At 47.5% G+C, this 18,226-nt stretch overlaps 2 protein-coding genes across 5 annotated transcripts in view; one reads left to right on the forward strand and one right to left on the reverse strand.

Annotated features, from left to right (window-relative positions):
* The window catches only part of LOC142567822 (uncharacterized), a 91,897-nt gene that overhangs the window by 50,994 nt on the left and 22,677 nt on the right, over window positions 1-18,226 (forward strand). The window lies entirely within an intron of this gene.
* The window catches only part of LOC142567821 (multidrug resistance-associated protein 1-like), a 211,265-nt gene that overhangs the window by 5,204 nt on the left and 187,835 nt on the right, over window positions 1-18,226 (reverse strand). For both annotated transcript variants that reach the window (XM_075677969.1, XM_075677970.1), the window contains exons 24-28: window positions 13,223-13,324; window positions 12,706-12,852; window positions 11,900-12,058; window positions 10,169-10,335; window positions 8,713-8,907 (exon numbers count right to left, since the gene is read on the reverse strand). In XM_075677969.1, coding sequence (XP_075534084.1) covers window positions 8,713-8,907; window positions 10,169-10,335; window positions 11,900-12,058; window positions 12,706-12,852; window positions 13,223-13,324 — 770 coding nt within the window. The remainder of the gene's footprint in view (window positions 1-8,712; window positions 8,908-10,168; window positions 10,336-11,899; window positions 12,059-12,705; window positions 12,853-13,222; window positions 13,325-18,226) is intronic.

Below are 18,226 nucleotides of genomic sequence, written 5' to 3' on the forward strand. Positions count from 1 at the left end.
TTGGGAAATTATGGGGCGTTTCTGAGAACTGGAACGGTGCTTCGGTGCGGCACCTTTTCAGACGCCGATCATAGACAATTAGCACAATTATCACAATTGTGGATTCAAACGTCCTTGTGGCTTTGTTTATTATGCTTTTTATGCCTTCACCGCAGGGGCGTCTGCGTCAGCAAGCGTTTGGTGTGTTGCGACACCACGCACCTGAAAAGGACGTCTGAATCCACAAGCACGAAGATCAGACAAATACATGTATTTCACATGATTCCCTTGGCGGGTCAACAACTGCAGCGCCAGAGTTCTCTCTAGAATATTGTAGGAAACTATGCTGTGGCGCGCGAGGCAGGGGGGCCAGGTGAGGGAGGAGGGGGCGTTCTTCTTCGGCAGCTGCCAGGGTGCCTCGATGTCCTCGCCCGTCGCTCTTACAGAGCGGAGACATTGCGCCGTCTACTACGGCGTTGGCAACGCGAATCGCGGACGCCGTAGGGACGCCGCAGGGACGCGTTGCGGCGCTCGCATGTCTTGAAAGCGATATGCGACGTGGCAAAAGTGCGCGTCCGCTCAGCTTCAAGATTATCTGCGATGTTTGCAGAGTGCGTGTAGTGCCGGTAGCTTCGTGTGCGCTGTGCTTTGGACGTTTCGCTCACCTTGAAGCGACAGATGCATGGAGGTCACTTGGCTCGCGGCTGGTGGCGCGATTCCTAACTCCACCATTTCCAGATAGTTTCCGCTGTCATTGAGCGAGATGCGTTCATGTTTACCTGTGCGCGCGTGACATCGCGCTGGTTTAGTTAAAACATGTTGACGTGCTAGTTGGTTTGTATCAATAATAGTGTGTAGGCGCGACACACACAAAGACAGCGCTGTCTCTGTGTGTGTGTTCCTTCTACGTCCTCGTTGACTCACGCTTATACATTCTGTCATTGTTAATTGCGGTATAAGTGAATGTTTACAAGTTTACACGGCCGGTAAAATTACTATCCTTCCTTCGTACAGCTATCTACTAATTTGTAATCGCAATCGGGACTTCGCCTTTCGGGCGGAACTGTGAATTTTTCTCGTGTATTCGAATTAAAATAAGATTCTATCATGTCTGCAGCTTCTGTTTAAACATTACTTTACAAAATTTGTGACCCGTTTTACTTTAAGAAATTGAATTAGCTCAATAATGCACTTTCGACACGCGGAGGGCCTACTAGAATGCGCATGGATGTTGCAGTTCTGCAGTCCGGCGTGCACTCTGTGGTGTGCGCGTGAGGAACGTGTGCAAACGACTTGCTGTTCTCGGTGAGGGGACGCTCTGCTCGTTGCATGCGTTCAACATGCGCTGCGATCCGAATCGACATCACGGCAAACTTTGTTCAAAAAATCATGAGCCATTCCACTCTGTGAAAGTGGTTGACCAGCGAAGCTGTTTAGCACACGACACGGCGGTGACGCACAATTTTAAACAAAGGTACGAAATAATTTATTGTCTTTATGGGTCGTCATCGTCACGAAGGATACGCACACTCAGTCATTGTCTTGATCAGTGGTCATTATTTCACTCGCAACTGCAATCACATTTTATGATAGTGTCAAATCGGTGAACGTACGTTGGTGGGTGGTCGATTAGGCGGGATCAGTGTGGCATCGCAAAGAATATATCTGCAACACGGAACACGTAAACCGCTCCCTTTTCAGTAGACACATTCACATTGAAATCACCGATCACCGACAACGCTAACATGGGTAGTGCCATCGCAGCTAATTCACGCAAAGTGAGTAGCCATGAACCTTACCGGATTACGAGTCATCGCATTTTTTTCTTGCTTACGGGGTTATGCGTGATTGATGATGACAGTTTTTCGACAAGCTATTGTGATGTTGTATGCTTGATTAGAAAAAAATTGAGCACTGTTCGCTTCACTTCACTGAGTGCTTGTAGCCTCTATTAGGGGGCTATGAGCCATTGCATTTTTCGCTTGCTTACGGGAGCATGAATGCTTACGAGGGTATGAGCTATTGACGATGATAGTTTTTGTTCATGGAGAACAAAAATGCACGGAACCCTATAGCCACACACAGCTTCGTTGTAAAATTTTCACAGCTGTTTCACTTCGTGAAGTCCGGTTACGCGCAAATGTAAGCAATCCGCGAGCATGCACCGCGACGTCGAAGCACAAGGGGTAAAAAACAAAGGTGCGATAGCGTTCGCGGACGCTACAGTAATCTGGACGGTGCGATGCCTGGTGGGCCACCGAGAAAGCGCATATTGAGGCTGAAGCCTTTAATGGCTCATTGTCAAGGTCATCTGCCGCTAGCAGAAACTGTCAGAGCTTTCCGGCCTCCTGATTGGTCTCCTTTGCGTCGTGACGTCACTTTCGCTAGGCACAGGTGTGTGCCTCCTGATTGGCTCGCGTTCGTGACGTCACTGGCAGGTACGGGTGTCTCGGTGGTTCGGCGCCGCGCGGGACGACTCATCGGCACGCGTGGCGGCCGTGTGTTCGATGGTGCACCCTGACGTCACTGTTGTCAGGCGCTTGAGGTGGCCTTCCACTTGGGCGCTGTGTGGCCTGACGTCACTGTCGCGAGGCGCGTGTGGCGACCGTCTGCTTGGGTGTGGTGTGGTGGCGGTCGTGGCGGCAGTTTACTTTGCGTTATCGTGTGGGAAGGATGCCTCGTCTCGCCAAACCAGTGTCTCCCAACACGCAACGTGCGGCAGCCGCTGAACGCAAGCGGCGCTCAAGAGAGGCTGAGCGTATACGTCGCATGCATCAGGGCGGCGAGGCGCGTCCGTCACCACAGAGTCCAGGGACGCGACGGGCCAACGCAAGAGAGGCAATGCGTTTGAAGCCACTCGCTGCATCTCCGGGTACCAAGGCAAACGAATCTCGGAAGCGCCGTGACCGCCATCTTGCCGGGCAAGCCGAGCAAGTACAAGTCAATCGAGCGAAGTGGATGATGAGGATGGCCAACTATACCCCGACACCGCCATGGAAGACGCGTCTCCTCCTGATCCACAAACGGCGCTGCAACCTTTCCAGGCGGCCACAAACTAATTTAACAGACACTTCATCCAGAACGACGTAGCAGGCATTTAATAAACAAACAAACATTCACATAACAGTGTACGAGTTGTGTGCCTCCGTGGTGTTTCCGACGCAACAAATCGCCATTGGCAATGGTGTCAGGCTCCCGCCGTTTCACACTTTAGTCTCGACAAAGCGTCTTCCGTTTTTTGCTACACACGCAAAGAAGAGACGCCGCGAACATGCACAGCGACCACGAACGCGATCGCTGCACTTTGTCTACGGCGTCGCTGTACATCCACTTTCACAGGGCGGAATGGAGGCGGATCATTCAAGCGAAGCTCGTACGCGTTAGCCGGCGCTAAACAAACCAGTTGCTCTCGGCGCTGCACACGTGCACGGATTGCTATGAAAAAATACGCCGTACGGGTCAAGGATATATCGTGTCAAATTTCACAGCGTGAGCTGTGCTGAGGTTCCCTGCAGTGGAATTGGATGGACTGATAGATCGACTGATTTTGCGAACATCCCTCTCGTATTGGGATGAAGGTGATGCCACCAAAATCGTTACCTTTTTCTTGCGTTTATTGTCGTGTTAACGAGCCATCGATCCTTTAAAAAAAGAACTCAGTGCCCTTCCACTCTGTCCGGCATTGGACGATCTTCGGGATCGGCGCACGCACGGGGAAGGCGTAACGTCTGCGTCACCTCCGCCGCGGGTCGGCCCGGCATTGCACTATTTTCGGGATCTGCCCAAGTATGGGCAGTTGTGTGTACACACCAACATGATCCTGGGGCAACTATCCCTTAACAGTTTTGCTTTAAGCTGTAAAATGGTTACGTCTTCGTGTTTCTTAATTAATCACGACAACAAACACGGTAGCACTGGCACGAGCGCGTTCGCGCGGTAGCGCCGAAGGACGCCAACGAGCTAATTCTGATGGTGATAGTTTTCTGTCAGCACACGGACATGATCATGGGAAAAGTACCGCTTGACATCATCATCAGCCTGGTTGCGCCCACTGCAGGGCAAAGGCCTCTCTCATACTTCTCCAACTACCCTGGTCATGTACTAATTGTCGGCATGTCGTCCCTGCAAACTTCTGAATCTCATCCTTCCACCTAACTTTCTGCCGCCCCTTGCTACGCTTCCCTTTCCTTGAAATCCAGTCCGTAACCCTTAAGAGGAAGCTTTAGCTCGGGTGCTCCTATATAAATACATGTAAAAGGAGAATTCGTTTTTCCCGGCAATCACCGCACCAAATTTGACAAGGTTTGTTGCATTTAAATGAAGAACTTCAATTGTAGTGACTGTTGGTTTCGTATCTTTGATTTATGTCGTAAATATTTTATTAAAAAATTGCAAAATCGAAAATTTTCGGAAAACGAAACCATCAAGTTTCCAACTGCGTAACTCAGCAACAAAAATAAATAACACAATTCCGTGAATTGCATATAATAGTGCATCCAAAGCGGTCAAAATTGATATCTTACACATTAATGTCAAAAATTTAGTAATATGGAAATATAGCTTTTGCACAACCCTTGTAAACAACGCAACAAATTCACGTAAGATATATGACGTATCGAATTTGTCCGCTTTGAATGATCTAATGGATGCCGTTCACAGAACCGCGATATCTGCTCTTGATGCGGAGCTATAAAATTGTAAACTTCGTGCTTCTATTTTTTTTTTCAAATTTACGAATTTTTAATAGTTCTTGTAACAAAAATAAGGTCATAAATCTAAATTCCGCTTCCAAGAGTCACTAAAACCTACCCTTTTCTCTCAAATGCAACAAATTTCATTAAAATCGGTCCAGGGGTTATCTCGGAAAAACGTTTGCGTTTTTCCGAGATAACCCCTGGATCTCGGAAAAGAAGATAATAGGCCGCGTTGGAGTTCGGCCCGAGCTTAAGTTTCTTAATGACGATCGGTTATCTTCCCTCCTCATTACATGCCCTGCCCATGCCCCCCCCCCCCCCATTTCTTTTTCTTGATTTCAACTAAGACGTCATTAACTCGCCTTTCTTCCCTCACCCAATCTGCTCTTATCCCTTAACGTTACACACATCATTCTTCTTTCTATAGCTCGTTGCGTCGTCCTCAATTTAAGTAGAACCCTTTTCGTAAGCCTCCAGGTTTCTGCCCCGTACGTGAGTACTGGTAAGACACGGCTGTTATACACTTTTCTCTTCAGGTATAATGGCAACCTGCTGTTCATGATCTGAGAATGCCTGCCAAACGCAACGCAGCCCATTCTTATTCTTCTGATTATTTCAGTCTCATGATCCGGATCCGCGGTCACTACCTGCCCTAAGTAGATGTATTCCCTTACCACTTCCTGTGCCCCGCTACCTATCGTAAACTGCTGTTCTCTTCCGAGACTGTTAAACATTAGTTTTCTGCAGATTAATTTTTAAGCCCACCCTTCTGCTTTGCCTCTCCAGGTCAGTGAGCACAACCTTCGTAAGATTCGGTCCGGGAACCCAGGCTTCCACGGTAAAGGAGCACACTGCCACGGCGGTTCCGTGGCCTGAGTGTACTTGGTGCGTGCGTCATTGCACGCGTCGAGTCGCAGCGCACTAAAGGTGCGGCCTAGTGCGTGCATCATTGGCCACGCGACAGCGCTGCCAATGAGGAGGAGGTGGCGCCACGTCACGTGTATAAAATGAGTGAATAAAATAAAAGTCATGTCCAATTGAACGTCGCTGAACGGTCCTATTGACACGTGCACTTATCTATATCGGGCGACCACGTTTGGCCGCCTAACAAATGTTATCGCGCAGCGCAGGACGCGCCTGCATGTAATAGTAGTTTCTGGAATGTTATCGATGGTTCCGTACACTGTCTTTCACCGCAACTTGTGTAATCTGATTGCATGCATGCGCGACGCGAATAGTGTAGAACTTTGCGGAAGACGCGCGGGTCCCATCGGTTAATCTGAAACATTCGACGACTGATCTATAAAAGCCGACGCGCTTGACCCGCTGATCAGATTTTCGACGATCGCCGACCGTGTTCGCCGCTATCGTTGTGCTATAAGTGTAGCCTGTAATTGTGGGCACAGGTTCGCCCAATAAAAGTTAGTTTCGTTTTCCTTATTCCAATTCTTCCATTATCGTCATGGGTGCCACTGGTACTGTATAAATCACTATATAGAACTCTTCAGCCACTTGGACAATCTCATCCATATTAGTAATGATATTGCCGGCTTTGTCTCTTAACACATACACCTGATTCTTGCCTATTTTTAGTTTCTTCTACACTGCTTTTAGGCTTCCTCCGTTCCTGAGAGCATGTTCAATTCTATTCATATTATACTTCGTTATGTCAGCAGTCTTACGTTTGCTGATTAACTAGGAAAGTTCCGCCAGTTCTATTCTAGCTGTAATATGGTGAGAAACTATAGTACAGCCACGTCGCGCGAATAATTTACTAATCAATCAAGCCTTCATGCATTTCACTCACCGTAAAGTGCGTTTCATTTACAGAAAATATCGCGGTTTATTTGGAAATTTACTACACGGAATTCCATGAAAGGAGCCGCGTGAGCTCAAGGTCACGCGTCATCCTGTCGCCGAGGCAATCTTATTTGCGCTCATTTTTCCTGCCGGTGCAACGAATACGACAATTGATGGAGAGGGAGCTAGGCTTAGAGGCAGGGGAGCCCAGGTGCTGCTTTGCTGTGGAATTAAGTGAACAAGACAAGAGATGGGAACGCATATCTAATCTACTCAAGTCTTTCTGCTTTACTTCATCTCTGAACTCGGGTTCCGTTACTAAAAAACGTCGCGTTATATTTCTGTTCAAGTACCGAAAGGACTTTCTTAACCCGCATGGCGTTGTGCACTTGAGAGACTCTTAGTAGCAAACTTAGTCCTTGTACCAGATACAATTACAATCTTGAAGTGCACGATCTGCACTTTAAAGCACATCTCAGTGTTAAGAAAGTTAGTGAATCAGAAATACTTGTAAAGAAAAAGCTCGAAGCTCTAGACAAAAACTTAACCGCAGAAATATCATCAGTGAGTGTCTGGAACACTATATTCACCGGGAAAAGGGAATTAGGTGGAAATAAAAAAATTGCAGAAACACTTAAGGCTACTGATGTGTTGGAACGCGAAAGCGTTGTTATAGCGGCTTTTGGTGAAATTTTTTTCTTTTCCGCGCTTTCCTTGTCTCCGCACAAGATCTCTCCTGCGTTGTAATTGCGCCTAGGTAAGGACAAATAACACTCGTCACCTAAGCATCTCAATGCACTCGCTAGCATGCGTGGAGCCCATAATCATAGGACCGTTCAGCGACGTTCAATTGGACATGATTTTTATTTTATTCACTCATTTTATACACGTGACGTGGCGCCACCTCCTCCTCATTGGCAGCGCTGTCGCGTGGCCAATGATGCACGCACTAGGCCGCACCATTAGTGCGCTGCGACTCGACGCGTGCAATGACGCACGCACCAAGTACACTCAGGCCACGGAACCGCCGTGGCAGTGTGCTCCTTTACCGTGGAAGCCTGGGTTCCCGGACCGAATCTTACGAAATCTTTTCAAAGCCACTGAATATGACGTCAGTCCAAACATTTATGGCGTGCTTTTACTGTTTGCGCCGTTGGACATTTTTGATACCGTCCCTTGGTGGCGACGGCGACGCCGGGTTTTCGCGTAATGGGTACTATGGTGCTTTCGCATTAAAACCCGCAAAAGTCTGAGAAACATTTGGAAGCTAAATAAAAGCGCAGTTTCTGCTGGAAGGCGAACCATTTATGGGACAGCAAAAAAAGAAAAAGAAATTAAGCAACTACACGAAATAAGATTCAGACTTTCATCGGCCGCACAAAATGCAGTAAACATTAGCTTTTTAATTAAAGTATCAAGCATAGCGTCATGCGCGCAAACAAACATGAACACCTCGCAGTCCATGACCGCGAACATTCGCTGTCGCAACGCCGGTTTGACGAAGAGCACCGGCAGAGGGCAGCAGAGCTCTTGGTGCCGTCTCTCGCTTCGAAACTTGAGACGACCACGCACGCGAAGCCGCCAGATGCACCGGCTCGCCCAGCCGTGCACTCGCCCCCAGATTTTTGGGCGAACGGGCGAGGAGACCCGGCAGGCTCGAACGCGCGCTGCCCTTGTATCAACTAACAGCGTGCGGCACACATGACGCGATGCTTTATGCAGAACATCGCGGCGACGCGAACTGTGAAAAGTCGCCTCAAATGCCCATATAAATGGCAATAAAACGCTGAAAGCAGTTATCCCATGTAATATTTCGTCATAGACGAGAACAATGCGTTCGTACATCCTACGCACGCTCTTCGCTGGCCACACCGTTAGTTTTGCTCGCTGCGGGCGTTCCTCAATAATGCAATGTTTCTGTGCACTTGTGCAAAGTGGTCGCGACGTAATTTCCTCTCGACTTGATACCAAATGGTAAGTTGCTTGATCCCAAGTAAACCTGATTAGATACGCATATTTAGGTAACGTCTATTGAAGCCTTAACCGAACGAACAAACACGATCGGCCGCGCTCCCTTGCTCACAAATGATATAGCTATAAAAACCAGGGCTGTTTTGCAGATCGCAGTCCAAACTCTCGGAATCTGTTAGATATGTTCGGACACAAGAAGGCGCCCAATAGTGGACACCGGAGCTGTTCAAATGACCGGACTTGTGACGACTCGGCTCGTCCCACTTACCGGTCGTAGTCGAGGACAGTGTTCAGCCTGTGCGCGATAGTAATGATGGTGCAGTCAGAAAACTCCCGGCGTATCGTGGCCTGGATGAGATCGTCCGTCTCCATGTCCACAGCAGCCGTGGCCTCGTCTAGGATGAGGATGCGAGACTTGCGAAGCAGAGCTCGCGCAAGGCACACCAGCTGGCGCTGACCGACGCTGCGATACAAGGAAACGTTGGACTAGGAAGTCTTCTCTCTTACTGAGAAATAACGAAGATTCTTAAGGGCCTATTTAAGCAGCCGCAGACTAATGTCGCCTCAACAAATTTGGGAGCTGCGCTGTTCTCCGGAGAGTGCAAAGATTGTCGCGACACGCGCAGCTCTGGTGACGTCTGCTGCGCCGCCAGCGAATGCACACAGCTGCACGTGACGACGCGGTGTATCGACTGTTAGTGCGCGTTTGCCCTTGGTGCTATGCCAGTGCTAATTCCCAGATCCTGAATTCCTTCCTGTTGGCTGCAGTATCTTTATCAGTGTTACCCCGTCATAAAAGATTTTGTCGAGCACTGCAGAATATTCTCGCACGAGCCAATTGCCCAGATACCTTACATTGTCACCATAAGCCCCACGCAATACCCCGCAGTTCTGATATGTTCCATCCTAATAAGGCTTAATTTTCTAACGCTAATGTTTTAGTGTATCGGCCTGTGTGGTGCAGTTGCAATATATCACCACATAACTTTTGTAGCATTCTATTATCCGATATGTATAGGTACATCCAATTAACCGGACAAGCTACATCAGTCTTTCGCTATTTCTTTGCAGCCCAGCCTTCATATCAATTTTGCTTACGCGCACGTGGGTGTTATTCGCAATTACCCAGACACGAAAATCATTTCTCCGACCTTTCACAATTGCGCAAGATCAATTCCCGCTTAGCACGCAATTGTAGACTCTCCCAGCAAACCTTTATCAGGATTGAAGTTTTAGTTTTCTTGCAAGATATTTATATTTTCATTCAAGTGAACTAAGATCGATTCCTGGCAAGGGCAAAGAAGAGCGAGAAATCCTGGAAGAGTATTAAGTCAGCTTATTAGGTGATGACTGCATTAGTACAACATCGGCGCGCTTACCTGAAAAAAGAATTTGCTTTTTTAGGTCGGTCACGGTAGATGTCCTGCCTTTTCATGCTCTGTGATTAGCGATGCAGTTGTTGCGTATGCTCTGCTGGCCTTGCTGGGACTACGCCGTTTCTAGTAAAGCTGAAGTTGATAGTCCAGTCATTGTGGTGGGAACCTCTCGTCTTTTGCGACTGTTGTTTTCCTTCACGTAGTGCTTATCTACCACGCATTGTGGTGAAAACTACGACATACATACTTTAAGCTAGTCGGGTATCTTCGTTTTGCCGAAATTACTTTCGCTTGTTTTTCCCGCTTCCGCCTAACAGCGCCCACTAGCGATGCAGTCAGTTTTCGCACCTGATATTTTCACCGCCTTCTGTGATGTTGTGCTCGAGACCTTTCTCCAGGCCAGCCACGTATTCCTTGAGGTGCGAGTGCTCGAGTGCGCGCCACAGTTCGTCGTCGGTCAACTTGTCGAAAGGATCCAGATTGGAGCGAAGAGTTCCGCTGAACAGCACTGGGTCCTGAGGGTAGAAGGAAATCGGTTATTGGGAGCAGCGAACGTCGGAAGCGACGTTGGCATTCAAATCTTTGCGGCTTTTGAACAGCGCTGGAGTACCCATAAGCACGTCGGAACACCAATGCTTGGTGAAACACTGTGCAACTGGAAGTAACATTCTTGCTGTACCTTCTGCTCACTAATAGCTTTATGAGAAGCCTTACCTGTGCAAAAATAACCCTGATTATTGCTGATCTAACGGCAAAGCAAAAGTTGACGATGTTGAAGTCATCGTATCAAATTACATTGCCTCGCGTGTATCCGCATCTCAGCATCCATTTTCACGTAAAAGTGCGCATAGAACAATTCAGCAAGGCATTTAGCGCGCTTATTGGTAGGCGGACATTATATAATGACACGCGGCCATTATATTTTTTTCCGCTGATCGTTTTTCACTGTTACAAGGCGCTCGGCGCAAAACGCGCCAACAGGTGTCGGAACTTGACCAAATGTTGTCGCCAGACCTCGTGCCTAACCATACATCGCGTGCACGAGGCGAACAGTGCATGGCGCACACGAGCACCGGCGATTACCCTGGACGCGTGAGCGGGCGACGTGCTTCGACCGACGATCGTGCTTTCTTCTGGGTGCAAGAAAGAGGTGACGCTTAGGTTACGCCTTCGGCAGCGTCTTATTCTTCATCGTCCCGATAACGTGACAATATTGACAATGTGGAAGAGCAGGAAACAAATCTATCATTCGTTGAATCGGGCACATAGATCGTTTTGAAAACACTGCTGCGGAAACAGCATGTGGTAAGTGTGCTTATCGATGACAGTTCGCGAGAATAAATAATGGTATTAACTATCATTACGAAAACTTTCACTGAAGGAGAGAAACACTGTACGACAAAAATATAGAACCGAAGGCACATGGGCGAATATGTTCAACTTGACAGGAGCAAATAAATTGGCGCGAAAACACGAACAACCACAGCATTTATGCAAATAAACAGACCGAGTGCATGGTACATGCAGCGCAAGCTCCGAAGACGTCGCTCAACCATCTCGTCTGATATAAAGTAGCCATTTTCACACCTATCCCCTGGAACACCTTGCGTGAACAAGGTTTGCCAGCCTTTGGGTAACTCATAAACATAATTAGCTACAAACACCTCAACTAATTAATTATACTAAATTACATACTAATGTGGCGTTTCTTTAAAGTGCCGTTGACCAACGCTATTATTGTGCAGCGTACATGAGCTCTCACATAACACGGTTATATATGTGTTGCTTTTTGTAGTTTAGTCTGTTTCTCGTGTTTACAACTACTTCTTGTAGAGAGCCTATGTGCGTATTTCTCAACTGTGCATTGCGATAGCCGGCCCTTATGTAGCCTACCATCCCATTGGTGTGCAGTTATTAAGCAATAAAGCGGAAGACTAAAGGGAAAAAAATGTACAGGGAGGCTAAGTACTGTAACTACGAATGGGGTTTATCTGAAAAGCGAAATGGTCATATTGACAAGAATATCTGCAGGGCCATTTAACAATCTTGCTAGTTCATAGGCGTTTTACACAAACTTGCCTGGGGAATAATAGTCAGCTTGGAGCGAAGGTCGTAGAGGCCAAGGTAGGATATGTCCACGCCGTCAATGCAGATGGCGCCTCCGGCTGCCTCGATGAGCCGGAACAACGAGAGCGTAAGCGAAGACTTCCCGGCACCGGTTCGTCCAACGATGCCGACCTGCAGTGGGCCCAGCGAGAGCACGTTCATAGAGTACAACGAGTACACTCTGCTATCCCAGCTCAAAGTATTGCTTTCTCTGCAGCTTCCTCAAGCATGGTCAATTAGCATTTTGTTGTGGACGCTTAGAGATCGAGCGTGCACAAGTCAGACCCAACATGATCAGCACGAGGTCAACTGCATAAAGCCGCATATGTGGCCGCGTGTTGGCGAGTCACCGACAGCAAGCGGCGTGCACGGTACGCACGCGCTTATATGGAAGATGCGAGTTGCCCACTGCGGCGTGCATATTGCATGAAGATTGGATATTCTTCGTATTTTTGTCACTTAACGCACGGCAATTAATGGTTCTTTATGCTTGCTTTGGTGGATCCAATAGCGCGACATTCAAGGAAGGAGTGTGTTGCATAGGCACGCCTGCAAACTGGAAGAACATGTAACCAAGGGCACTGTCAGCACTGAACACGAAAAGGAACTGAACCAGTCAAAACAAATCATAGAACGGTGTACGCGCATCAGCAGCAGCACGCCACGAAGGGCGCCGTCAACGCAATGGTGCGGCTGCGCTGTTGAGAAGTAGTGCGATGGGATGTTTCGAGAAAGACATGAGCGAAATGCCGCCGCCAGAGGCGGGCAGCTGCACTTACCTTCTCCCCTGGGTTCACATCGCAGCTGATGCCCTTGAGGACGAGCTCGAGGTCATCCCTGTAGCGGGTCGAGTAGTTGTCGAACACCACACGTCCCGCAGTCGGCCACATGTCGTCCGGCTTCATGTCAGGCCGCTCCCACGGAGCCTGCCAATCGAGGATGCGCAGTGAACAGTTACGCAAACGTCACAACAGTGGTCTCGGCTGCACAAACTCCGCACGTATAATACGAAACAGCGTGGGACAAAAGACGCTTCCTTTGTGTGATAAAGCACAGGTCCCGCGCTCACCAGGCCGTGTCAGCTCAAAAGTGTGGTATGCAAGACGCTCCCGATCAGCCTTCCCTCAATCCACAATTTTTTGTCTGTTGCATTTCAGCTACCACGCTGTGCATGACGGTAGCATTTGGCCGACAACGCATTGTCGCGCGCTAGACTGTAAGTGCACGCGCGCGACTGTCGAAACCGTGCTGGGAATTGCCGCTGCCCCTTCGAGCCGCAGCGAGACGCCCGCTCACCTCCTGCGGCGTGCGCGTGTACTCGAAGCACCTCTCGACGGCGACGAGGTTCGTCTCGGTGTCGGAGGTGGCACGAACGAGCATGTTCAGCGTCGAGGTCACCTGGACAGAAGAAAGTGGGTGCATGGAGCATTCACAATATGTACGCACGTTGCGTAAGAGGTTTTTTTTAGAAACAAAGTCGCTAATTTCTAGAAATTTTAGTTTCGTAACTGAAATTGTAAGTTTTAGTTATTACAGAAATTTATTTCAGTAATAACTAAAAATGTTCTTGCTATGTCCACCGCGGTGGAGGCAATGCAGTGAAACATGACTGGAAGCACCCGGGACAGCTACTGAGTGGCAACCTGTGTTCAAGCGGAGGACACCACATGGACAACCAAGTGGCTTAAATAGCCATCTGTGTGCGTACCCACAAAAGTGTACCGCTGACCGGCGCTCTTCTCTAAAGAATCGCGCGATGGAACAAAAAGTGCCTAAATGTTTTTACAGCAACAAATGCACGCATCGAAGCACGTACTTAATTTCGGTGACGCCCACTCTTCCTTCTTCCGCGGGATTTGCAGCGACTGCTCCGCATGTTTATCGCCTAGTAAAGTGGGCCAATCCCGGACGCAGTGTCATAATAAAGTTGGTCCACCTCGAAGATGCTTAAAATAAATGTTTGGGTTTTTACGTTCGAAAATCACAATCTGATTATGAGGCACGCCGTAATGGGAGACTCGGGCTGAATTTTAACCACCTGCGGTTAGCTAGCATGCACAAAAGTGCGCGGTAGGTTTAGCATTCCGCCCCAATCGCAGTGAGGCAGGAATCGAGCCTGCGACCTCTTGTTCAGCAGCGCAATCGACCGCAGCGGTTATGCCGCCGTAGTTGCTGTAATCGCCAATGCCAGTTATGCTGCAATCTGCGGTCAGGTGAGTCACGTGTTGCCGTCCTGCCGGAAGTATTCGCTATTCTGGAAAACGCGGTGCAGTAATTACACGAACACGCGCATTGTCGTCGAGCCAGATGATAGCAATGCGGTGACAGAAGAAAGTTCCCAATGCGTGCTTGGGAAATCGTGTCTTCCATGACATTTCATCTACACGTTCTCAAGCGAAGCTTGTACTGCCTCAGACGTGTTGGCGTCGGTGTTTCCGTACGAAAAAACTCAAGCAGCGCGAAAATAAAAATTGCTCATCGCGCTGCGGATTCGAACCACCCACCTCCGCGTTGCGACACCACCATGCTAACCGATTCAACCATGCACTGTCGGTTTTTTTCTTTATTGCATGGAATTATGAGAAATGTCAAACCAATATTGCTACATTACATTTGAACATACATGAGAAACAAATGCACACATGGTACGCAGGCCAATGAAAGTTCGAAATTCGGGCAAACAAACAAGCGTCCAGACGCAAAATCCATTCAGGTACGGGAGGAAAGGTAGCAACCACACTACGCACTTGAGCAGTCTCTTCTCGAAAGATAGACCTTGTCGAGCGAGGTGGCCCGGCATGTGTGTCGGTCATTCGGCTTCTCCATAATGAATGGAGTCCTAATAACGAAGAAATCATGTGGTGTATTACTGGCTGACTTTTTGAAAGGAATGAACCGGATACCATAAAATGTGAGAAGGTCATTTTTGATAATTCTTTGTAAAATGTCCCGAAAATTAAATGCATCCCGACAAAGTATAAAGCAGTCTATTGTCTCGGCTTGATTGCAAAGTCTACAATTTGTATTCCAGGGTACATATAGTCTTTTTTCCTGAAGCCACGTTTTAACTGGCAGAGTGGAGGGGTGCAACTTAAAAAAATGTTTTCTCTGCTGGCGTAATGCACATTCTACGGACACGGCAAAGTACATCTTGACCAAATAGAGACAGATACGGCTTTCGGTATATAGGTTCAGGGAAAAGGCTATCTGTAAGTGGTACATTTAGCGACGTTCTATCGACGGTAAACAAATATTCTAGAGTGAATCTGGTTTTTAAAATGAAATAGTGCCGACATGTTTCTTTAGGAAGCCCCATAACGGCAGTTCTTGAGCAAAATTTTCCCTGACAAAAAGAAAAGGGATGTGTGAATTAGGACGTGTTCGATTAACTGCGAGAAGAATTAGATGACGGACCTTTTTAATGTAAAAGAATCGCATGACCAACTGTCGCACAAACAAATGCACAAAGCTCAGGCCTCCCTTTTGAAGCGGAAAGAAAAGGTTTTCCGTTCTCATGGCTTTCCATGATGAACGCCAAATAAAACATACAAATATTCTATGAAATGCCTGAACATCGATACGTGAGCAGTGCAAGACCTGCAGAACATAAAGAGGCTTAGAAGCGAGAAATATATTGCATGCCTTAGCTCTCGCAAAAAATGGAGGGATCACGTCCCTGCCAATTTGTCACCTTTCGACGGATAGCGGTATTCGGGGACGTCCAATGAGGTCCGCTATTACGGAAGTTATCGACACCGACACATCGCCACGGAGACTGATTCCAATGAATATTCACGGCACTGACACTAGGGCTCCCGCCGAGTGTAACGCTGCCGCGATTGTCGACACCGCCCTGTGGGCTCGGTCGCTGTACCACAATGTAGACAAGTAACCCGTCGCTCTTGGCCACGCAGGTTGGTAACAAGTATTCTCTTTTTGCAAAGAAGCCTAGCAATTATCTCCTGGTGCAGCTGCCGAGCCCCCGGTGCTGTGTCGCTGTTGCTGTCGAGAGTGTTTGTGCCACTCGGTCCTTGCTTCTCTTGTGAGGAGACATCGAGTCTAACCCGGGTCCCGATAGTGCTCACCTTGTACTAAAAGAACTGAAAAGCTATCAGCCGGCCAAAAAGAAATAATCACCGAAATGAAAGGCATTAAGAACCAACTACTGGCAACGAACCAGATGGTGTCCGATTTGACTTCCCGAGTGACAGTATAGTCGAAAAACTTTGCCAAAGCATCATCCCGTTGCGAAATGAAATCAAAGGCGTAAAAGCTGAAACTACTAAAATTACTGACCTGGCCACCTGCTTGGAAAGGCGTATGGATGACGCTGAAAACCGATCACGTAGAAATAACCTAATCTTTTGTGGTGTTCCTGATATTAATCCGTCGGAAACATTCGCCCAGTCTGAAGCAGCCGTAACCCAGCTGTGCTCTCAGCACCTTAGCATTAACATAGATACAAAAGAAATTGAACGAGCACATCGTCTCGGGAGGCATACCGCTGGGCGCCGTCGCCCCATAATTGTTAAGTTCACGTACTTTAAGACAAAAGAGACTGTCCTATCAAATGGCCGTAAGTTCAAAGGCACTGAACACAGTGACGGCGAAGGTTTTTCTAAGGCTGTAGAGAACGCCCGCAGGAACCTTGTTGCTTTTGCGAAAGCAAAATCTGCTCGCTTTTCATTGCGTTACAGAACATTCCACATAGGTACTAAACGCTACATATTTGACGAGACATCACAGACCGTCAAAGAAACAGCGTAGCAATCGCATTATCCCACGAATATAAGAACTCACCCTCCCCCATCTCACATAATAATCTATCTTTTTCAGTAATCTTCACGAACATACGCAACTTTCTGCCAAAGCGTGAACACGTATCAAATCTTGTCATCGTCCGCCAGTAACTTGCTGACACTAACAGAAACGTGGCTTACAAAAGAAATCAGTGGCGCAGAAGTCCTGGCCGATCTTCCAAACTTCGACATTTATCGATACGATCGGAGAGACGCACGTGGCGGAGGTGTTCCGATTGCCGTGAACCAACCATTGCCGCGCACGCGAGTTAACAGCCACTTGGAAACACTGTGGTTAAAATGTCAATGTTCCCCACAAACAGTACTGCTAAGTGTTTGTTATTAAATTATGGGGTTTTACGTGCCAAACCACTTTATGATTATGAGGCACGCCGTAGTGGGGGACTCCGGAAATTTGGACCACCTGGATTTCTTCAACGTGCACCTAAATCTAAGTACACGGGTGTTTTCGCCCCCATCGAAATGCGGCTGCCGTGGCCGGGATTTGATCCCGCGACCTCGTGCTTAGCAGCCCAACACCATACCCACTAAGCAACCACGGCGGGTGTGTTTGTTATCGACCCCCTCACCATTAACTGGACTTTTCTAATCTCTTAAACAACATTTTAATTGAAATTACTTCAAAGCATCCCAAAGCTATTATTATCCTTTTTGGAGACTAATTTTCCCGACATTAACTGGCACAATGACACTGCTTTACTAACAAATCAAAGTGAAGCGAGCGACATTATAGAAGTGTGCTTAAATTACAATTTAACACAGCTAGTACTGGAGCCAACCCCTATGTCGGAGACATCTGCCAATATTTTAGATCGTATACTAACCAGTCATCCTGAAAGCTTATCATCCCTTAAATATCTTCGTGAGATTAGTGATCGCAAAGTTATTCATGCTGCCTTCACTTTCGCTCCCCCAGCATGCGACATGCACCAGAAGATAATTTGTTTATATGACAAAGGTAACTGAGGCTATAAATACTGAATTAAACGCGTTCTTTTCTACCTTTGCAGATGAATTTAATAAACATTCGGTTCATGATAACTGGCTGTTGTTTAAAAACAAACTATGTGAACTAAAGAACCAATTTATTCCCAGGATAACCAATCAATCGAATCGACAAAAACCATGGTTTACGAGATCCTTAAAACGACTAGAAAATAAAAAAGGGCCTTAATCGCCACGCTAAAGTTAAGGCAAGCTAAGTTGCGTGGGAGAAATATTACGCTGCCGAAGCTGCGTACTTAATCAAAATTCGCGATGCCAAGCGAACCTTTTTTCACTATGACATGCCAAACATTTTACGTACTAATCCGAGAAAATTCTAGCAGGTGATAAACCCCAAAGAAGCGCGCATCAATAATCTTACTAACGAGCTGGATGAATCAGTGACAGATTTAACCTGCGCTAATATGTTCAACAACGCGTTTTCTTCAGTCTTCACTAATGAAATGGACAGACTTCTAACCCCGCCAATCACAAA

This window comes from Dermacentor variabilis, unplaced genomic scaffold (genome assembly GCF_050947875.1).
Source record: "Dermacentor variabilis isolate Ectoservices unplaced genomic scaffold, ASM5094787v1 scaffold_14, whole genome shotgun sequence".
Taxonomy (NCBI): Eukaryota; Metazoa; Arthropoda; class Arachnida; order Ixodida; family Ixodidae; genus Dermacentor; species Dermacentor variabilis.